General features: G+C 46.0%; 1 protein-coding gene across 6 annotated transcripts in view; it reads right to left on the reverse strand.

The window, feature by feature from the left end:
- Window positions 1-23,729, reverse strand: part of LOC135905091 (A.superbus venom factor 1-like) — a 312,000-nt gene that overhangs the window by 82,097 nt on the left and 206,174 nt on the right. For 5 of the 6 annotated variants that reach the window (XM_065436075.1, XM_065436074.1, XM_065436073.1 and 2 more), the window contains 7 exons: window positions 13,899-14,062; window positions 10,088-10,288; window positions 8,389-8,459; window positions 6,977-7,114; window positions 6,347-6,389; window positions 2,825-2,906; window positions 154-256 (listed from right to left, as the gene is read on the reverse strand). In XM_065436075.1, coding sequence (XP_065292147.1) covers window positions 154-256; window positions 2,825-2,906; window positions 6,347-6,389; window positions 6,977-7,114; window positions 8,389-8,459; window positions 10,088-10,288; window positions 13,899-13,923 — 663 coding nt within the window. In that variant the 5' untranslated portion in view covers window positions 13,924-14,062. Of the gene's footprint in view, window positions 1-153; window positions 257-2,824; window positions 2,907-6,346; window positions 6,390-6,976; window positions 7,115-8,388; window positions 8,460-10,087; window positions 10,289-13,898; window positions 14,063-17,929; window positions 21,766-23,729 lie in introns of all 6 variants that reach the window. The other variant, XM_065436070.1, reaches the window with a different exon arrangement.

Below are 23,729 nucleotides of genomic sequence, written 5' to 3' on the forward strand. Positions count from 1 at the left end.
GAAACGTTCGCGTACCATGTAGTGGCTGCGCGGCAAAGAAGCGCAGGTGGTTGAACGTTAACCCTGAGTGCCCACCACTAAGGGTATAGTGGGGACACGACTTACATACCGGATTTTATTTCCCTTATTATGATTTCGAGGTGGAACACTTACCTGTGCCACAAGTTTTGTCCCAAACTTGACGTCGTGGTTGACTTCATTCCGCACCGACAGCGTAACAATGGCTGTGCCTTTTACCGACTCCCCGTAAACGTAACTGGAACGTTAAAAATGGCGGAGGCGTTATCGCTTGTAGACGATAACAATCAAGTTATCACCGTTGTACACAGATAGAAGGCAAGTTTGTCAAGGTGTTATAAGGCGAAATTGAAGCAAAACACATGGTATTAGGACATCTGGCAATAAAGGGATGCAGAGATGAATAATTAAGGAGTAGCTTTTGTTTACTGCTTTCAATGCCGGCCCTCCTTGGCGAAAACACTGCCGACGCACTGACATAGCTTCGAGCAGGGGAGTGCGCTCCCGAATCATAACTGCAGAAAGAAAATAATACAAAAAAATAGGCGACGCTACTCCAGCGCTGGGGAGAGCATGCTTGTACAGTTAGGCCAATCAACATGTGCGTGCCTGCCTCTGTTGATGAATGGCCGATGGCACGCACAACACCTTCATAATTGGCGATGGCAGGCACAGCACCTTCGATGGCGCGCACATCACCTTCATGAAGGTGCTGTGCTCGCCATCGACAATTATGAAAGTGTTGTGCGCGCCACCGGCCCTTCATGAACAGAAACAGGCACGAACATGTTGATTGGCCTAACTGTTCAAGCATGCTCTCCCCACTGCTAGGATAGTGTCGTCTAATTTTTTTTGTATTATTTTCTTTCTTATTTGTACGCGAGAAAACGAAAGTAAGACTGTCGAAGTATGGCGAGCATTCTTGCACAGCGTAGCCAAATTGCAATTGCGCACCTCTATAGAGCCTAGGATGTACTGACTAGTTTAACTGTTGATCTGTGTATACCCCCTTGACTGATGCCTGCCGACGGCGGCCGCAAGGTCCCGTAATGCGGCGAACCACGTGGGTCGGGCCCTCACTGCGGGAAAGACGTACCGCTGCGCAAAGCGCGGCTTCGGTTATGGTTTGTTTACATGTTTGCGCGATTATTCAAAAAATAATAGGGCACGTTTTTATTTATTTTTTTTGCGGACAAACCAACTATTGTTGCCCGTGGGAACCACAGCCCCAATCGAATGTCATTCTGAGCCTAAAACGAGACATCTTGACTGTGTAGGAAGACAACCAAAGATCTGTAGACCAGTCGTCTTGGGAGGGGGAGGGGGGTCAAGGCGAAATCACACATCAGGCAGTGCCGGGTGACATGGGCTTGGCTTCCCTTTGAAACCAGAGACTTGTGGAACAAAATTGGTTTTGACGGAAATCTGGGGAACATGGATAAAAACAAATGTGCGGCAATAAGTGCCTCATAAGCATGAACACAGGATGGAGAAAGAGGTGCAGAAAGCTGCGAACGAAATATAAGATAATCGGAAGCGTAAACATACGATCGGCACACCAACCGGTATATTTCAGGCACTATAACACCATGTAGTCTCTGGTGACGACTGGCCAACGGCGCACCCTGTGCCTTCAGTTGTGCTTTGGGGCCTACTCACACGTTCCCGTTAACATATGTGATTTCTGTACATAGGCAGCGGCTTCAATAATTATTTGGCAAGTTTTTAAAAAATTTACCTGATCATAGTAGTTGAGCAACAATAGTAGTTTTATCTACAGATGGTGATATCGAAAATAGTGATACTAGGTGAACACGGTAGGAAAACTATGCTAGTAAAGCTCTCGCGAGTGCCAATATGTTTGCATAAATAGTGCACAGTATCGCTCCAGATATCCATTTCAATGACGCTTATGAATTTCTACGCGTAAGTACAGCTGGAAATTTACCCTACTTTTGGTGAGAGCGCAAAAGCAATACCGACAAAAGGAAGAAAAATACGACCACGCAGCGCCATGTTGTGTTTTTTTTTCAATTTTTTTTTCCCTCGTTGCTATGCGCTCTTACCGAAAATGCGATGAATCCTAACCAACTGATCCGCATTGCCATCTTGCTCCGGCAATTAACTCGGAAAAGACGCTAAGACCAATGACTACAATAAGTTCCTTTGTTTTCATCGCGAGGTCTCGTATGATACAGAATCCAGGACTACATGTAAATTGTCATAGCCTGCTGCTACTACGTTATACCGGGTGACCAAAAAGTAGTCATGAGATGATGCTGATTTATTCGCATCCCCTTTGAAAAGAAGGGGGCCACAAAAAGTCACTTAGCCTGTTTGAGTTAACAGTAGCCGCGTTAGTAGTGCCATCTTGTTGCGCAGCCTTTGGCCAAAAAGGGAACAGAGCGATTGTTGCAGAAGCCAAGCACAGTCTACTTAGGTGTTGGCGTACAGCATGTACAGAGACAAAATTTTGGTCATGAATTCCACTTTTTTTTTCTTTGACGGGAACACTCGTATGCAACAAGAAGACATTTGTAATGCGTTGTAGTTAGAAAAAAAGCCGTAAGATGGCACTGCTAGCGTTGCTACTGCCGTCCATGTCCGCGGTAATCTAGTAGTCTGTAAACTTGACACCTGTAAACGGAATGCCGTACTGTATTCCGTAAAGGGCGCAGCTGTACCTACGCGGACTTCAGGCTAAGTTCGTCGCATGAAATAACGTTGAGTGCGCTATTACGCCGAAGCGCCCAATATATAGAACTAATATATTTTCGCAGAGAAGCGCCAGCCGATGGTCACTTACCTTGCTTTCACGTTGATGCTATCTTGCCCGCTCGGCAGAATCACCTTCGGCACCAGAAGATGAACAGAAAACGTTGGCAAAACTGCGTTTGTCCAAAAAAAAATTGCCTTACACAAGGGCATAGAAGGTGTTTATAGTGGCATGAGACGTCGATACTCAACGGTCACTGATGATGGTTTTTAGGTGATCCCCATGTCGAAGCATATAAACTGAGCCAATCCGCAAAGCCGTGAGCGCTTTGGGCTACACGTGGTCACCCCGATACGACTAAGTTGTCCCATTAATTCGAGAAACGATGCCATGCTTTCCGCGCATAGTTATGCACCATTTGACTATAGCGTCGATTTATCTCATTGGATTACTGGAATGATCTCGCAATTATTCAAGCAGATACGTTTTGCTTACTGAATAAAAAGCTTTATGTCAAATAGCTCAACTTCTCGGTAAAAAGGCTGTCCTACTGTACTACCCGGCGAGAGGTTTGTTTTTCTGGAACTTTCGTCATTAATAAACCAGGGGCTGTAAATTTAACAACAGCGACTGCGCACGTTATGTTAATTCACGACGATACAACCTGTACGTACGGATCATGCGGCATCCTAAAGCTCTTTATTAAGCGAAAGAGTCACAAAAGCAATCGAGCGAGAGATGGAGGGGCTGTACAACCATTCGAGAACAAAGGAAGGCCACTTGTGTTCTCTTAGCATTATGCCGCGAGCGATCGCCGTCGTAATGAAACTGCCTTTGACATCATATTTTGTTGAGATAGCAATTTATGTACTCTCAGTGCGTGTTGGAGTCGCCGTCGTGCTGTCAGCGCATCAACGCGCGTGCAGAACCCGCGAGTTGATGGTTAGAAATTCCTCAGGGACACGCGGCCGCGTTTGTCTGCAAAAGCGACGAAGCCAGGGGTAGAACGGTCAAGCGTTAGCGACACTGCGAGGCAAGTGTGCACATGCCACACCGTGCTCCATACACTGGTTAGAGCGTGACAGGAAATTAAACGTCGAGCTAAATCAGTCCGACACATTAGTTGGGCACTGGCCAACCCCGGGAACTTTCCACACAACTCACACCATTAGAAGTAAATGAGGGTGTCAATCGGCTTATCAACACGCTCTTATACCGTACGGTGTGTAAAAGTGGGAGTTATAAATCGATTTACACCATTTTAGTGTTTTTAAGGGCGTAAATTGTTTTACAATGCATCCGTCTCAGCCGGTGCAACATAAAAGTGAGACGCTAGCCACACCACTCCCGGCGTTTCTCGTACAGCAGGTGTTGTCAGGACGCCAGCTGGCCCCGCTACATGGAAGCAATCGTGTCACCTGCGGCGCGACGCCGTGAGGTGACACGTATTACAAACCCTTTATTCACGGATATTCCCTGCAAGAAACATACCAGAATTTCTATGCGAAGCATACTAGCCGCACAAGCACGCTCTTCCTTGCTGCGCCGCGCGCGGCCGCGTAGCTACCATATGACGTCATAACAGCTGCAAAAGCGGAGGCTCAACTCGTGCGCTCGCTTGCGGCCGCGTAGCTACATAGCCGGGTCTCAGCTCGTGCGCTCGCCTGCGTGAGTTGTTTCTTCGTCTAGCCGAACCAAATAGAGCCAAGCAACAGCAGTTCACCAGGCTAAACAGTGGTTCAACAACTAAAATAAAGGCTAGTATGCTTCGCATCCTGGGCTTAACCTTAGCTAAGCCACAGCCATTTTTTTAGAGCGCAGGCCTTGAACGCCCCTTCGTGTTGGCCTCGTCCCTCGGCGTAACCGAGGGAACGAGCGCAGCGAAGGATGAAAGAGCGAACGCGGAGCGCAGAGGGCGATAGAAGACGGTGATAGCAAAGAGAACGCGAGGAGGAAAGTAGAGGAGGAGGGAGGGCATGGCGAAAGCGTGAGGATAAAAGCGAGGTGCCGCGCAAGACCGTCCTTGCAGCTACGCTGGCTACGAAACGGCGCCAGAGTAGCGCGCGTCGTTTGTTCAGCGATGACGCCAACGGTACCATATATGGAAACAAAGGGCTGCATGAGCGAAGGTCTATCTGCGGCGGCCGCTGTCAGACACGCCCACGCCTCACCTACGTACTGCGTATCGTGATCTCTCGATTAGTGAGGCGGTCGTGCCACACTTTGCTCCGTTTGCAATGTGCGACACGAGAGAGATTGTTCGCGCCAGCTAATATATCGCGAAATGATAACGCGTATAGATCTGAGCTCAAATTTCGCATTATGGAGTATCGTAATCGTCGGTGATAATTTTTTTCATTTCCTTGATGAGTTTTGGTTTTGAGCACGAACTTTCTGGCTGAAAGCTTTCGGCAAACACAGAATGACAGGCGGCAAGCGTCATTTGTTGGTTTAGAGTAGGAACACGGGATGAGCAGGAAGAAGTTCTGCGCGCAACTCGCTTTCTTGTTCTTTTTTATTTTTTTCTGCTTTTTTTAGAATGCGTGTGTGAGAGACAGACCAGTGCAAGATCTCCGGCCGCAGCGGTAGCACAAATGCGATATAAAGCAAATTCAAACGCACCCTTATGGTTCACATATGACCAGTGCTGCGTGTAAGAAAAAACATTCGGGCCGGACCATTCGTACGGTGGTGGATTAGCCAGCGAAGCTCTTTCAGCGATTAGGTTTCCCATTACAAATCATACACTCACACACACGTATACATGTGTGTGTAATTTTTATTTATCTCATTTCAAAACGATGGTGGTCACGGCTTGTTCTTCGGCCGTGCGCACAATTCGTAGCCTTCCCATGTTCCCCATCTTTGTTGGAGTCGCAGCTGTTGCAATGGTCTACCTCTGCAATGCACAATCGGGTTCTTACACACTGCGGCGGCTATCGTGACTCATATTCCCGTGTTTTTCGGCCACAACTGCCGCGCTGTTGTAGTGAGGGCAGACGACAGCAGACGAAACCGGCAGCAACGGCGACCAGCGCGTCTGCACTCCCCCACTCGGCTGCAGCGCCGCGTGGTGAGATCACGTGACCTTTGTTTCTTCTACGCCCTACTATCGTTCGTTATCTCTTTTGTTCACTTTACGGACGTTAGCCAGCCGAGATACACCTCCCTCCTTGCAAGACCACGCAGCGTCGCCATCTTTTTTATTCACTTTACGGACGCTAGCCAGCCCAGATACTCCCCTATCCGGTGACCTTTCTTTCTTCTGCGCCCTACTATCGTTCGTTATCCCTTTTGTTCATTTTACGGACGTTAGCCAGCCGAGATACACCTCCCTCCTTGCGAGACCACGCAGCGTCGCCATCTTTTTTGTTCACTTTACGGACGCTAGCCAGCCCAGATACTCCCCTATGAGACCACGCATATGACTATTCCTTAAGGTCCGTTGCTACAACTCCAAACGAAGCCGCAGGGGGCTTCAAAAGTTCACGATTCCTCCCAGCTCGACAACACTCAACGCCCTACATCGTTTCGAGGTCGAATATGTTTTCAGATGCACCGCAATCAGCAAGCATGCACGAACAAATTGAATTTCAGTCGGAGAAGCCTTACCGTATTCTTTCACTTGAAAGGAGACCTCGGATTTTCGATTTTTCTGCATGTGCAAGAAATAAATAAAAACACGCTAACACACAGTTCAAAAGTTCATGCAGTGGCGCTGAAGAATATTATTCTAAAGAATGGGTGACCGGATGAGCAATTCTGAAAACGTTAACCTAACATCGAGATTCACCGATGCAACCATATTATGATAATTTGTGTCCTTCAGAAAAGCGAGAAATCATTCACATCAGAATAATTACTACTAGACCTAGTTGTTGTCAACAAATGTACATAATCACCACACATACAACAAAACACAAAGAAGAAGAGAACATCCGGCACGGTTTGTAAATAGCTTATTCAGTACGGAACGCCGAAATATATGCACGAAAAGGCAAAATGCGCACACCGGTGCGTGGAAATGGCACGGTCCGTCGAAGGTGCAACTATCAATGAATATCGGGACAACCACTTGAAGAACATGATTATTGCATTGCGCAGTGTATCGCGAATTCTGGAGCCAGGGGCGTTAAACCCTCACGACGAATCAACCAACCAATCAATTAGTTATTGCCGTAGTGCGTCCGGGCCACGATCGACGAGCCAATATTAGGGTAAGAGATGGAATACCCAACTCACGTGCCGTCCATACGTCACGATGACTTTCCACTTGCCGAACATCGGGTACTTGGGCAGGGGATACGCGTGGCTGATCAGCCCGGTGTTCGGGGCCCCGGACGGAACGTCCCACGCGTAGGAGAGAACATCCTGCGGGTTCTGCCTCACATGGAAGTAAAAAATATACGAGCAACCGAGGCTGATCACCAAGGCTGACGCATCAGTCAACAGGTAGTTCATGTTGAACAAACTGTTTCAAAATGAACAGAAGCACTCGTGTCACGTGGTCTCTAGTTTGTCCCTATATCTTTTTTTATGCGCACTGGAGTTCTAACATGAATGTGTAAATACTCGCTCAGCTTACATTTCTTTCTCAGGAATTCGTTGCTTGTCTAGCAGCCGGTGACAATGTCGTTGGCAACATTTCGGGCTGCTTGAAAGAGAGTGATTGCTGCACGCGTCATTTTCAACCTGTTTTTTTTTCAGAATATATTTCTTTATCGCTTTCAGTTCACGGTTGCATACATAAATATGCGCACGCGGCCTGTTTTTGCCAATTGCGCCCAGCCGAAGTCAGACAATAATGGCCGACATTAGGCTGCGGTAAGTGTAACCCTCCGCTGAACCAAAGTGCTTGCAATCAATTCAGTGCATTTGTGCACCCGACTACAATACCGCAGGAACGACAGTATTTGGCGAAATGTCCGACGTACCGCCTACCGTCAGCATTTGTCAAGGAATAAGTTTCCTTCTTTCTTCGTAATGCTTGAAGTCAACAATGAACTCATGCACGTGCTTGGAGCAGGCCATTAAATTATTTTCGTGAAAAAAACGTGGCATGGCCTTACTGCATATTCATTATATCAAGTTTATGTGTACTCTAGTGCAACGAAAATACCGGCTAGTTAGTCTCACATGATAGATAAATCGCAAATTAATAAGTAAAGTAAGGTAAATTACGAAACAGTAAACTATCTAATGCATGACCATATTCTTAATAAATACTCCAATAACGATGGCTCAATGGAATAAACAAAGAGGGTCACCCAACTACTTTGACTACCTTTAAGTCTAGTCTGCTATCCACAATGGTTTACAATTATGGAATTTTGGCACATCTGTCAACAGCCTATCACGCCTCCTGAGTAAGTAGGTTTTTCAATCGCTGCCTTCTACGACGACGTCTCTTGAACCTGTAGAGTTGAAGTAAACTTGTCATAAATACTCAGAAGTTGATGCCGATCAATAACTGAATAAACGGCACGTGCAATTCATCAGCCTCGCCTAACAATGCAAGCGCTTCTCGCCCACTTTTCCAATGAATGAACATTTCTGTAGGCGCATTTTCCTAAAGCCGAGACACTGATTGGCCTAGCCTTTATATTTATGTGCATAAAGCAATTTATTTAATGTATCAATATCATTGCCCATACCTTAATCTCGAGGTGAACGGTGTCCACCGAGGGAAGCAAGGCTTCATCCACAGCCACAATTCGTATCAGAACTGAAAAAAATTGCGTACAATTATTTACCGCGTGGTGTGGATCAATCGTGCATTTCCATCTGTTCTATAACAACCTGGAAGGCTAGTTGTATGATCAGCACCCTTCACAAATGAACACTGCGTGTGTATATATATATATATATATATATATATATATATATATATATATATATATATATATATATATATATATATATATATATATATATATATATATATATATATATATATATATACATATATATAGTCCTGTTCAGCAACACTGGGAGGAGTTGCAACACGCAATGGAAGACCTTAGCCGGGCAAGTGTAAGAGTATGGTTGAAGATTATTATGGCACAAGCGCAGCAAGAATTCATGACCGTCAATCAGGTTCTCGTCTGTGCAGAAGTAAATTTATCTTGGTTAATTGCTGGCAGGGGACCCTGATAACCGAGAAGGGAATTGATAGAATAAAAGTTCAGTGCCCTTTCACTCTGTGAAAAAAATGACCAGCGAAGCTTTGTATGCGGGCGACTTGATGGCTAACTGCACCTCCACCGCCTGTCGGCCCGGTATGGTACAATCTTTGGTATCGCCCCACGTATGGGGAGTGCTTAACGCCTGCGTCATCTCCGCCACGGGTAAGGCCCAGCATCGCACTATGTTCGGGATTGTTTTCTACACGCGGACACGATAATGGGGAAACTAACCCTTGACCGCTTTGCTGTAAAATGGGTTGGACCGCGCACGGTAGGGAATACCGAATACTGACTGCGAGCTTACCGTTGTCGTTGAAAACAAAAGTGTAAAGTCATTGCATTCAAACAGTGCTACGGGGCAGAAACGTCGTGGTTAACACAGAAGCTCGAGAACAAACTAATGACCTCGCAAAGAGCGACGGGATGAAAAATGTTAGGCGTAAAGTTAAGAGACATGAAGAGAGCGGTGTGAATGAGGGAGCAACCGGGGATAGGCCGATACCCTAGATGACATTAAAGAAAGAAACGGAGGTGGGCAGGCGATGTGATACGTAGGGTAGTTAATCGGTGGACAGTCAAAGTTGCAGAATGGGTGCCACGGGAGGGAAGCGCAGTCGAGGACGGCAGAAAACTAAGTGGGGCGACGAAATCAGGAAATTTTCAGGCGCAGGTTGGGATCAGCTAGCGCAAGATAGGGGCAGTTGGAGATCGCGCTGGAAGAGGCCTTCGTCGAGCAGTTTATATAAAAATAGGCTGATGACGACTACGATAAAATATATAGCGCAACTTACGGTGATCTGCTCCGGACTTCCGCCAGCCGCACTTCGCTCCTCGAAGTGGCAAGACATGTAACAACACTTTGCAATTCCCCAAGACGTCTGTCAAGACGTGCAGCCACACTTTACAATAACACTTTCAGATCTCAAATCTCAAAGAGATACGACGTAATGCTAACGCATTTCTGTCGAATTTAGCGTTAAATCGCCACTGAATTTTTCTGATGTCATCCATCAAACACACTCGACACTATTGCGCATGCACATTTCCACTTGAGGTGCTTGCAACATGAAAATACCGGGAAAATTCGCCGCAACCTTGCTGGTTTCGTACGCACTCACAGGCTCATTGTGGACAGGGAGCAGGGAGCTTAAAGAATTTGTGCACTTACCGTCCTGCCCCGGGCTGTAGACGGGCTTGTCCGTCTGGACGAATATGTACCCAGAACTCGGCTTCAGCACCAAAACTGCTGTCTTGTTAAACTCGCCACCGCACTGGACTCTCAGGGAAACAAGCATCGAACGATTTGCCTGGAGGTCCTCGCTGGCAAATTTTGTCTCGTCGAGTCTCAAGTGCACGAGTTTCTCCTCACCTGTTGCGACGAATAGGCAGAGGGCGGTGTTTGGAAGTACGCTACATTAATCCTGATGTCTGAGAATACTGTGCGCGATAGGTACAGTTGAAACAGCTTATATTAACACAGCACTTATAACGTGTATTATTATGCACACCCTCATGGTAGAATAAACGTCGCAAAGGGGAAAGAGCCATAAAAATACGAGTAAGAAATTAAGTCTCTGACTAAACGACACCAGCTTAACAGCTCATCTCAGAATTGCTAAAATTGATGCGGGAAGTTTATTCCGCTGTTTTGCTGCGTTCAACAAGAATCACTGCAAAAATATATGGTAGCCCACCCTCACAGAAAATATTGTTACGATAGAACCGTTTGTAAGCAAACAGATATCAATCAATGGTGCTGTTTGGCATATTGTAAGCGTGCGCGGCCGTCGAATGGCAAAGAACACTTACGTACGAAAAGTAGAATCGAAAAAACGTACGTCAAGACAGGGATCACAAGTTTAGGCTGATTTTCTTTTTTTTTTGCTGAAGTTACGCATGTGTTCTGTGGCTGCGCAAGGTGGAGTCAGCTGAAACGAGGTCAAGGTAAATTGAGATTGCTGAGCGCTGCGTCCATCTTGCAGAAGACACGAAAAGCCCTTACGATGATCATGAGCATGATGCCGGTGACGCCGATGATAAGGTTGTAGTTAGGAAATATAAAACGAAGGGAGTCTCCTTGCACCATTTCAAGTGGGAAGATACACTCCTGACAAACACCGGACATACAGTTCAACATTGTCAAGGAGTGTTTTGATGGCGTGTAGAATAGTTCACTGTAGATGTGCACGGTCGCGTATAAGGCCCATCTCTTGCGAATATTACGAGTTCTGTAGCTGCACTGGCTTGTGCACTGTTCTCTATCTAGACTCTCACGCGAAAAATGTGCGTTAGTCACTTTCACGTAAAAAGCAATGTCTCGTTATCCAGTATGCATTAATGGCCAGCGTATTTCCTACTAGAGAAATCACCGGTTTTTGGGTGTCATTGTTGACCGAGACCTCTCTTAGAGCCCTCAGGTTGCCCACTTGAAGAAGAAGCTAACATCTATTGTTCTGTCTTCAGGTTCATCGCTGGCAAAACACGGGGATCGTCAGTGGGCTTCACGCTACAGTTATATCGAGCACTTTTTATCGGATTCCTGCGCTAAGCTCTCCCGTGCTTGCTAAAACATGTAAGTAAAATCTTCGAGACCATCAGGGCGTGCAAGTACAGGCACTACTTCTTTGCCTAGGACTTCCGCGGTGCGCCTCAGTCACGACTCACGACCATCCGATCACGACTTACATTAGCACCGAAACGCTTAGAGCCCATGTTCGTCATGTTTCACGGATGTAATCAAGCTTTCTTGCCTGCCTGCCAGAACGACGACCACAGGTGTCCTTCTCCAACGAGGTGAGCATCCATCGTGCCTCGCTTCCATAGTGCTTCACACCCTCGGCACGTTAAACCTCAGCTTCGTGGTCTTTAAAATAACCTCAAGTACGTCTTGCGATTCCAGGGATAAGAAAGAAGACCGACCTTACTACATTGACCTTGAAGCAGGCATCTCTGCAGTGTTTACACAATTTCTACTTTTACCGAGTCCACCTATATATGGGTGGCTCTTCCACTCAGACCAGCTCAACCAGTGCAGTGGTTATACCATCACGATAACTAAGAATGCCATACAAGATTTCTCACTTGAGAACATCGCATGGTTTCGAGCTTGTTCGCCTCCAAGGTGCCGTTTATTATATTGACAACCAACCGGCTAATCTGGGAAGATTCGAAGGCGGCCTTACAATGTTTTCTGTCATCTCTTCATTGCGGCTACTGTGAACAAATCATGTAGGAGTTACGAGAAATGCACCATCATATAACCGCGAAAGGACACGACGTCGTGTTTCAGTGACTGCCTGGCCATTGCGGTATCTCCGGCAATGACCTCGCTGACGAAGCTGCTAGGAAAGCACACGAAGGAGCAACACTTGTTTCTGTACCTTTACCGCGGACGGACGCAGCCCAACACTTAAGTAAGTTAGCGCACCGTATGACATTGGAGAAGTGGCACACGTCTGGATTCACCCAATATCGATTGCATTCCCTCGAACCATCTATGACACTGCAGCTGTTACCAGCCCTTCCGCGTAATGAGGAAACCATGCTGTGCCGCTTACGCTTGGGCATCGCATTCACCAATGCATATACGTTTTTGATTGGAATGACTGATAGCGCCCAGTGCGATGCCTGCGGTGTCCAGGAAACTACACTCTCAAACAAAGGTACACCCTTGGTGGTGTATATCTGCCACACAACAACAATCGTCATCTGCCTTGCTTGCGTTTCCTTTCTTGAAAACGCCGCGCGCGCTACTTTCCTGTTGGGAATGCTATGTTATGCTGATAACGCGCAAGCCATTCGTTACTGGGAAGTACCGGGCTCGCAGCGTTAAAGAAAGGAAATGCGGACAAGACATATGACGTTTATTGTTGCGTGTCAAAATACAACCCGAACGGTGTAATTTTGTTTTACAGTGTATAGACTATCTACTGTGCTACTGCTCATCTTTTGAAGATGAACGACATTACCTCTGCACAGCTCTCAATCAGTTAGATAGAAAACCGTTCCCCTTGAACAAGATCTTGGGACCATGGCCTCACTTATTGCAGCTACAAAAGGCCACAAAAGCGCTGCTGTGATATTTCAAAGGTACCGGATTGAGTCAGCGTTTGTGATCCGGACTGAGTGACCGAAGGATATTCCCACTGGACTTTCTCTTCTTCTTTTAATATTTCCGTCTCCTTTTCCCTTTCCCCAGTGTAGGGTAGCCAACCGCGCTCAGTCCTTGTTAACCTCCCTACCTTTCATTTATTATTTGCTGTCTCCCTATCTATTACTAGACGCAGCCGGTCACGTGCACGCACAAGCAAATCGCGTTGCATGCCAGATACTCTGCACCAGCCAGAGCACATTCGCCCGTTATTGAGCGCCGCAAGGTGTACGGCGGCTACAGAGGGAAGCAGTACCGCTGCAGTAGCGCACGAATGGCGACGAACCGATAGATATATCTAGGTGTCACAATAGTAAGGTTCATAGCGTTAAGGGCTGTGTAAAATGCAGTAAGTATTTGCCTTACTATTACTAAACACGCGTGGTGTCCGACCATCCAATGACACAATTCACTCGACGACTGGGAGCACTCGTGTTCATGACGCTGCCGTCGTGAGGTGCGCCGCCAGCTGAAAACGCGCGCGAGCCTTTATCTCGAAGCTAGCGCATACCGTGATGCTGCTGCTCCCTTTAACCTTTCGCCTCCTACCACTCCTAAAAAAACCTCATCACTTCACGTCACAGCTAACGCGACGCGCCGAAGTACAGCGCATAACAATGCACCAGCCTTCTGGCTCTCGCATAGTTCGGCTCTAGAGTCGTCGCTCTCACCCTCTCAGCAGATCACGTGACAGACACTCTGAACGTGGCCTACACATACACCGCGGATACCAGATCAGCACGGTGACGGCCTGAGCCCACCTGGAGCGTCCGTTCAAAGTATGTTTCCTTATACGAAGCGCCTCCATAAAGATGGGGGTCACGCTTACCGTTTTTAAGACGAAATGACTGCATAAAGAGAAGGCGAGCTTCAGCAGGGTAGTCGGTTGCCTGCAGTGTGACATTTCTGGTTGCGTTTCCCCTGTTTATGACAAGTACCGTTTCTTCAGCGCCCAGCCGGACGAGGCTAGGAGCGGTCACGATGCACCCATCACTGTAAAATGTAAGTAAACAAGCAAATGAGAACCTCTATACTTGACGCCCCCAGTTCAATAATAAATTAAATCATATTAGCAAACTACACTTCTGTAATGACGAAGAGAGAGTGATAGAGAGATGAATATAAGGAAGGCAGGGATGTTAACCCCTGAAGAGGATGGTTGGCTACCCTGCGCTGGGGGAAGAAACGAGGAAGAGAGAGAAGGGGAGGAGAAAGAAGGGCGAAAGAAGGTATAGAGATGTGCTCGGACTGTACTTGAGGTAAAGCCACTCGCGCAAACCAGACCTTCTGAGAAAGCTCAGAAATACCTTCACTGCCTTCTGACCCGATGATCGGTGGAGATGGTGCTCTAGTACTGTCTGTGTATTCAGAGTACGATCATCTAACTTCTTTAATGTGTTGAACAAATATTGTCTTTGTGCTTGAAATTATGATGAAGCGTCCAATCTTACCACTGAAGAAGGAATTCGTAGTCCAGAAAAAGCGCAAGAATAATACGCGTGGCGGTGACACCCTGGCAAACTCCCACCACAAAGCCATAGCATCACGATTTATTTTTCTATAGCCCAGTGACGTCATTGTGTCCGGGGCTTTAGGCGGAGGGTGGGTGATGTCTAATGGGCACAACATTGATTCGATGGTGGTCTTGTGCAGCACAGCTACGTAGAACAACGTTCGCGGGAAGATCGCTGAGATCAGAGATACGGCGTTTTGCCTTCTGTCTCACGTACACAACTTTGCGCAGACAAATGCTTTCGGATGTACGATAGCGGGTGGCGTGATGACAGGGCTGTTGGGTGGCAGAGCACGATAATTTTCCTAAACAAGACGATTTCTAGACCTTGTACGACGTTTGTCAAAACAGGGAAAACCAGCTTTCGCTTGTCAACTCGTGACACCGGCGAGAGATACTACCGCAACAAAGCAACCAAGAACGAAGAAGGTACGCACCAGACGAGTTAAAAACGACGCAGCAAATGCTAGAATGAAAAATAAAATACCACTATGTTAAAAAAGGGGAAGACAGCGATGTATATCAGAGAGCTATGGGGGTGGGGCGGGGCAATATATTACCTAGGAAACGGAATTGGGCAGGCCATTTAATGATTACAGAGCATATTACCGATTACCAAGTAGAGCCAGAATGGGTCCCAAAGGAAGAGATACACTGTCATCAAATAAAGAAATTTGTCGGAATCGGGAGGAGCCTACCGCCGCAATACAGGGTTAATTGGAGAATAATGGGAGAAGCCTTCCTCCAGGAAGGGAGTATAAAATAGGATAATTATGTCAGCGAGCCAAATTCAGTGACGTTAAAAGCAGATTACATCGATGTAAGCATGCGCGCAGTCACATGATGAACGGTTTTTTGGGGTTTGTTTTTGTCAGTTCCGCAGGGATACAAGTAGAGAGCTGTGACGTACTGGGTCATGTAATGTGCAGATCGTACTGGATGGCATGAGGTCACGCCTACTCAGCATTGCTAAAATTGGCAAGGGTCCCATACAGCGCATGTGTATTCCCACGCGACAGTGTAGGTCAGGAATCGAAGACATCCGGAAAGCGCAGATGTAGAATCCAACTCTTTATTGGGCGAACTTCTGCCCAGCAATGAAGTCAATGCTGGAATGACAATGGTAACAGTGAACTAGGTCATCGGTCAAATTAAAAATAGGTCTTACGGGTCAAGTGTCAGCTATATACGTCACACCATGTTTTCTTTTTTAGCGGCACGAGCATCGAGTGACACCATCGTTTCTTGCGCAGCACTTCCGGTTACCTCCTGAGTCATCCGGGGACGAAATTAAAAATAAATAAATAAAGATAGAAGCACTAAGGCAGTACAAAATTCGTGGGTTTCATTACAAATTTGACATCAGCGCATAAGTTTAGTTACAAGTTGAGTTACTGCAGTGCTAGGAATAATTAGAATTAATAGGAAATCACTCATTACGGCACACCAACGCACAGAATCGTAGACTTTAGAGACCTGCCACGTGAGCATGACTTTGCGAAATTCCTAGAAATCCGGAAATAGAGCGCGGAAGTAATGACGTCACATACAAGAAGGCATGATGTTTAACCGGCAAATAATGGAAAGCAGTTGCCTGGCATAGACTGAACATCTGCCTAACAGAGGAGTTGTGACGTCACTCACCCCTCTCTCGCTTCTCCTCTGCCGACGCACACCTGCTCGCTCGCTCCCTTGCTCGCAACAGCTGCGCGAGCCACACAAGAAGGTATGATGTTTAACCGCCTAATTAATAGAAAGTAGTTGCCTGGAATAGACTGAACATCTGCCTAGCAGAGGAGTTGTGACGTCACACCCTCCTCTCTTGCTTCTCCTCTCCCAACGCACACCTGCTCGCTCGCTCCCTTGCTCGCAACAGCTGCGCGAGCCACTAAGACACCTTAGTCGAAGATTAGCGTAGCACACCATTTTTTTCTAATGTTTGCTCTATGTTAGCTGCCACCCAGTATATACAGCATAGCTTATAAACGAAATAAATAAAATTCTTGCGCTTCACGTGTTCAAACAACGATCTGATTACGAGGCACGCCGTGTAGCTTGGGACTACAAATTAATTCTGATCTTCGGGTGTTCTTTAACGCGAACCCAACGCACGCTACGCAAGCAGCTCTGCATTCCACCTCAACCGGAATGCGGCCGCCGCTGCTGTTATAGAACCCGTAAGTTCGAGCATTGTGTTGCTTGAGCGGCGCAATCTTAGGTGAAATTAAAACAGAAATGTAATTATGGACAAAAGGGGAAAAAATATTGAAAGGAGTCGCACTGACTTGCGACCGGTTTATTGCTTTCCGAATAGAAGCTTTTGCACAATGCACGTACGAGGGTCAGCACAATCACGACAAGAGAATCGATCGAACCATTTGATATGACGTGTTGGGACCCAAAAATGCATTTCACAACAAAAATGGTGAAAATAACAGGTCAGAAAAGAGACACAAGCTCGTCCCGCTTCTTGCGCTGTTCTCGTTTTATTACTTCATGCACCAACTAGCCCCAACAGCAAACTTTCCTGAAATCCAAATGCGTTAGCGTGTGGGGGCAGCCAGAATCGAACCCGGGAGCTAGAGCACAGAAGCGCAGCGACATAGACACTTCATGTGCTCCAGGCCAGATGGGCCGACGACGCCTCGTGTGATGACTTTGGTAACGAGGACACTCTTCAACACATTCTCTGTGACTGTCCTCGCTATAATTACAGAAACGATCGCTCGCAAACGCGATAGCGCGCTTTGACTGAAGACCTCTAACAGAGGAACCTATTTGAAAATGCCGCCATTACAAGCCATCGCAGCAGGGGGCGACGAGGGCAGTGATTCAGTTTTTAAGGGCAGCAGCATTGGACAAGCGGCTGTAGCATGAACAGATGTTCATAGTGCTGCAAGTGCTACTGTGCCGTGCGGTGGCAGTATGGGGCGCCAGTGACCGACTGTGATTGTATGTCTATACTCCTTTCTTTCTTTATCTCAACTTTGTTAAAACTCTACCTCCCTATCCCCTCTTTCCCCGGCGTAGGGTAGCAAACCGGATTTTCCCGTCTGGTTAACCTTCCTGCCTTTCCCCTTTCCTCTGCCTCTATCCCTCTCTCCAGCGGCCTGTCATGCTCAGTTGTGAAAGCCCCATTGAGGCATAAAACGTCAGACAGTGCGTGAACACTGTCTTACAGTCGCATTTGCCACACAATCCGGTATCCTTTAGTTGTCGCAACACCGGCGCGTTCACATAGCAGCTCGCACTAGCCACAGTACAATAACTTTGTTTTCTGCGAGTTGCACTCCTGTCCAGATGGATAATTTTTTCGCGAAGGTTTTCAGGTACACACGATTACTCACGTGAAACCTTGCAGCACGTATAAGAAGGCACCGCAGAGCAGCACCGAAATACCAGATACACGCCGAATCCAGATCATCTTTTTCGAGCACCAAGACCGATCCGTTTCCTTTCGCCTAGGCAGCCGACATCACCAACGGCAATGGTCGTCGATGTAGGCTCGTCACTGAAGGTCCTCACGAGCCGTCTGCTCGCCGCCTTCTGCTCACTATCTCGCCAACGTCGACATTCCGTCTTTCGCCGCTTAGTGTTATCTCGCTGCTTCTTGTCGCCTCCAAGCTATGTAAGCCGAGCCGTAGTTGCGGTATCGTCTTATGGGGCACAAAGTTCCGCCTTCGTTCGAGGCCTACGTTGACCCTTCGGCTGCGTATAACCGAAAGAATGGTGAAATAATGTTGCCGATCTATGGACAAATTGCAGAGCATGACATCATGCAGGTGCTGCGGCGTTGCTGTCACATTCCGTGCCGGTGAAGTAAAGCTTGACAATTTATACTGGCCCGCATTTTCAGGGCAGGTAAGAGTAATAGGCGCGAGCAAGTTGGCGAAACTTACTTTCCAGATACTGCTTTCTGTGCGTCGAACAGAATAATACCCTTATGGAACTACAGGCTTCTTTTTTTATAGCCGTGGCTTCTGTACGCGTGTTCTGGACGTCTGTGCTTGAATTATGTCACTCATGCCGGGTTCCCAGAAACACTTGAGATAGCGATATGTTCTATTTCGCCAGGCACAAACACTTACATTTACCACATCGATGCCATCAAGGACCACATGGAGAACAGACCTGGCAAGCCGGCGTACCAAGCATGTTCTAAATACACAACGTACTCCTTGCTTATTTAGAATAGACGCGCACTCTCTTATCCACACTTTTTGACTCGCTCGAACATCCCACCCTTTCTTACCTATACTTGGGAGAGCTAATCCGCTCCACTGCATGAATACGCTATATGCCCTACATATGCAGGGTGTCCCAACTATCATGCACGAAAGATTTCAAAATATGCAAATGCCACGTGGCTGAAAGGAACCAAGGTAATATTGTTTGTCACCGCTTGGAGATATCTAGTTTATTTTTTGCATTTCGCCTAATTAGATAATTAGTCCTAATTAAACAATCAACCTCTGAACTAATACAGTAAGATGAGCTATGTGAATGAGAAAATTGTAGAGGAATATGAAAAACTACGGATACAGGTTTCTGTTGCTCAATACGCGGTACATGAAAGTTTTTATAGGCGTGAAAGAAGCCCGTGAATACGCGCAATATTGTAGTGCGACTGGCCGCTCGAGGCACTTTGCTTGTTTTCGCGTGACTCTTTCACACTTGGACAAACACTATCATAATGATCATAATGACATAATGACCAGCAGAAAGCTGTGTCGGGAGTTTTTCGTGTTGCTCTACAATTTTCACACCGACGCTTTTCATCTAATTATAGTATTTGACATGTTGACTAATTCATTAGGACTAAATATGAGAAGAGTCATGGTCACTGACAAAGTTTGGTGAACTATCTGAGGTTTCGGGACTGTGGTTTCGGAGCAGATAATGAATGTGAAGGACAAGTTGCCCATTAAATCCGTCCGAGGAGCCGTATATAAGATACCATGCGCTGATTACCATCGACTACATATTGGCGAAACGTGGAAGATTTCCAGGCGGCTCAAGGACCAAAAACGTGACGTAAGAAATAAGTCACACTACGATCGCGATTGCCGGGAATGCGCAAATAAATAATCACAAGATTGACTAGGACGGTGCCCACTGATGTCGCCAAGGAAATATGTACATGTCATTAGGGAGACCCCTCAAACCTCAACAAGCTATATCCTGTTCCAAAAACTTCAGTTAAAGACTTCGAAACAAGGAACGGTGAAATGTTACGCACTAGTTTGTCTGGCTTTTCTGAGTGAATCACATGGTATCTAGGAAGGTTCTGGACTTGTCCGAAAAACTGAAAGAGATCCTCGGTGCGCCCTCGTTTCTGAGGGCGATCAGGTAGTTTAGGAAAGGCGTTTTCCATAAGTAGAGTTGGGTTTTCGGCCGCGATGCCGACCACCCACCATGGAGCCCAACAGGGGGACGTGACAGAAGTTCCTGCAAGGGAAACCCTGTCAACGCCAGCCGTACATCGCTGCTATAACCAAATACACCATAACCAAGGCTGGCTAGCTACACAAGGTCAACCCTTGCCGCCGGGAAATTAGGAAGTGAGGAGAAGTGATAAGAAGACAGGAAAGATGAAAAAAGGCGAGAGAGAAAGACGAAGATTAGAGAGGAGGACAGGAAAAGGCGACTGCCGATTTCCCCCGGGTGGGTCAGTCCGGGGGTGCCGTCTACGTGAAGCAGAGGCCAAAGAGGCGTGTTCTCCGCCGGGGGGCCTTAAAGGTCCGAATACCCTGCATCGGCTCAACCCCCAGGAACCCCCTTTCGCCGGACACGGCCAAGTCGCGCACGGCTACACGCGGGAGGGTCCAACCCTCGTGTGCTCGGGTACGTGGTGTCGCAACACACCAAACGCCTGCTGACGCAGACGCCTCTGCGGGGATCCCATGCTTTGACACTTAATGATGTACTTTACAAGCGAAATTCAACCTGCTTAGACACTAGAGCCCTCTCAGAAGAAAAAATCCTTGGACCATGGCATATGCGTTCTTGCATGCAAAAGGACACAAAAGTCCTTCTGCGTTTCTTGAAGGTCACTGAACTGTATAAACGCTTGTCACAGTGGAGATTCCTCTGCGACCGACTGTGAGTGACTGATTATAATTTTTCTTTTCTCACATTATCCGTTCTTCCCTTTTCCCCTTCCCCATGTGTAGGGTAGCCAACCAGGCATGTCCTTGTTTAACCTCTCTAGCTCCCTCTTCGCTTCTCTTTTACTCTCTCTCTTGAGGGAAACATTAAAATGCGCTTCTTTAAAAACGGTCCTAACAGCATATTTCTCGTAGTCATCCTGAGCAGCTGAAGATTTCTGTTTTACATATACAGCTATGTAAATAACTTTAACCTCATACCGAACACCTTGAGGTAGTTACTGTCGGGCACGGTTACGGAGCTTTTCAATAAAAGAAACGCAAGTAAGTAAGGTCAGGTTCTCTTCTCTCCCTTCTCCCAGTGCGTCACTGCCACGTCACAAACCTCAATGTATTTGGACATTGGTCTGGCCCGTTGCCGGCGACATTAAACTTATGTTTAATCTCCCTCAGGTCAGTGTGTAGTTTCCTTGGAACACCGCGCGTTCTACGTTTTACGCATAAAGAGGAACTGAGCCCGAGCAAATGTCATCACAATTCATGACGTCACGACGAACTGGTTCGCGAACTTGCGTGGGGCGTCGCCACTCGTATTTCGCGATTTGCGTTCTTTCTGGCGGAACAAGACTCTTCTCTCCCCGACAGTCGCTTCTGCGACGTTGTTGAAGCGTAACTTACTGAACAGTTCAACTTATCTTTCTATTTAATGTCTCATTAAAGTTTAGGTTCCCACTGTATCACTTCGCGGTCAAAGAAGGAACACTAAAAAAAAACATGTCCTTCCCTAAGGAGTGTTCCTAAGCAATTGTTGGTGAATGCACATGGACACCATCAAGCTGGCAAATGAGAGATATTCTTTTTGCCCGTTGGAGCTTTTGGTACAAAAATGCAAAAAATAAATCTAATTCAATACAGTAAATGAATCTAATTGAATAATCGGACGCTTCCAGTGGCTGCGTTTCGCTAGGGCACGGAAGACTGTGGCCTCTGCCGGGTTCCTGTCGTGATGGGGCGTTAACCCCTGATGAAATTATCTCTGCATATTCCGAAGTCCTGAGTGACGTCTTGGCAAAATCCTGGGAAAAAATAAAAAGGAGAAACACTGTACTGATCATTCTGGTAAGCTTCGTGCACACGAATGGTTTGCGAAAGACTGAAAATTGTCTTTCTCGAAAAGCTTTTCCAATGAAAAAAAATAAGAGATAACTAAACGGGAATGGAGGAGTTATTTTGTGAACACCAGATGGAGCACAAGATTGTGTGCGATTAGAACCCGATGCGCGAATTTAAAAAAAAGAAAAAAGTAGACAGAGTATGTTAAGATCTCTCTAAAGAGGTGAATGGTGAAAGCCTACTCTTCCTCCTCTTATCATTCGCCTCTTTCTCTTCTCTTTTAGACATTACTGCTCACTACCATGCATATATAGTCATATGTAATCAATGGTCATCATCAGGCGTCTTAGACATGGTGGTCATATCGTACTCGTTAGTAGTCGTTACAAGTAGTTTCAGTCAATATTAGTCATTACTGGTCATTACTAAGTATATTTAGTCATTTTTAATGAATTCTAGTCTTTACAAGTTGTCCTTAGACACATTAGTCATTTCCTAGTCATTACTAGTCGTTAACAGTCATTTCAGTCATTATTAGTCATTACTGCCTACTATCAAGTCAAGTGAATTTCATTTCAGCATTTCTTTTGTACAAACAGAAGAATGCTAGGAGAAGCACAAAAAGTTGCTAAGCTGCAGCTTGACTGGGCGCTTGCCCCATTACTTGGCAGAAACAAGAGACAGAAAATACATTTCCGTGAAAGCAAAAATATATACAGATTTCAGATGGTCCTGTAAAAGAACGGAAAAAATAAAGACAAAAAAGCACATCATATAATATACTCAAAAATCTGTAGCGACTGCTCTGTTATAGTATGTCAATGAAAAATATTAACGAACAGCCGCCCACAGAACAGCAGTCTACAGTAAACGCTAAGCACATGACGAGAAATAATTAGAAACCTCTCTACAAGAAAATTGAACAAAAGTACAACATAAATATTTCAATTCGATGTAGTAGTCTAATCATACAGTCCGCGAACAGTCTATATGTATTATATGTATTTTCTTTACATTACTAAGCATTTTTATCCATTTGTAATCAATATGGGGTGTTGCGACCCGTCGTTAGAGATGCTGGTCATACCGGAGTCATCAGTAGTCATTACAAGACATTTCAGTCATTGTTAGTCATTACTGCTCACTAGTAAGCATTTTAGTCGTTTGTAATCAATTGTGGTCATCACAAGCCATCGTTATACATATTGGTCATTTATTTTATTTTATTTTATTTGTTTATTTAATACTGCGGACACGTAGTCCAAGCATGGAGGGCGACATATGGTACATACAAAGAAAATCAGATTGACAACAGTAACAGAACTATGAAGAAGAAGATTAGGAAGGGCATTCAATTTACACAATTCCATTCTGTTACAGTTCGAGCAAACAAAAAAATACTTATATGTGTTTGTTCTTGCAAAGTAAGGGGTTTATGCATCGTGTCTGAGGTGGCATGTAGTTTTGGTCGATAGCGGCGATAAATGTTCAGATGGGTCAAAGGATAAATTGTTAGTGTGAAGTAGTTTAGGGAATTTAAGTCTCTTTTTTTCTTCTAAGTTCGAGTGTTTCAAGGTTGTTAATTTCCATAAGTTCGGTGGGGGAATCACATCTGCAAAATTTTTTAAATATAAATCTGACCGCTTTTGCCTGAATTCTCTAAAGACTATTGATATTAGTTTTTGTATATGGATCCCACACAATGCAAGCATATTCCAGCTTAGGTCTAACTAGGGAGATGTAGCATAGAATTTTAACGTTAGATGGGGCTTTCTTAAGTTCGTTTCTCAACAGGCATAGCTTTCTGAAATTTGAAGCGCAAGTGTTAGCTATGTGATCATTCCATGGTAGTCTATTGTTGAGGGTAACTCCTAGGTATTTATAGCTAGTGACTTCATGAAGAGGTGATCGACCTAACTTATATATA

The sequence above is a fragment of the Dermacentor albipictus genome, chromosome 6 (genome assembly GCF_038994185.2).
Source record: "Dermacentor albipictus isolate Rhodes 1998 colony chromosome 6, USDA_Dalb.pri_finalv2, whole genome shotgun sequence".
In the NCBI taxonomy this organism is placed as follows: Eukaryota; Metazoa; Arthropoda; class Arachnida; order Ixodida; family Ixodidae; genus Dermacentor; species Dermacentor albipictus.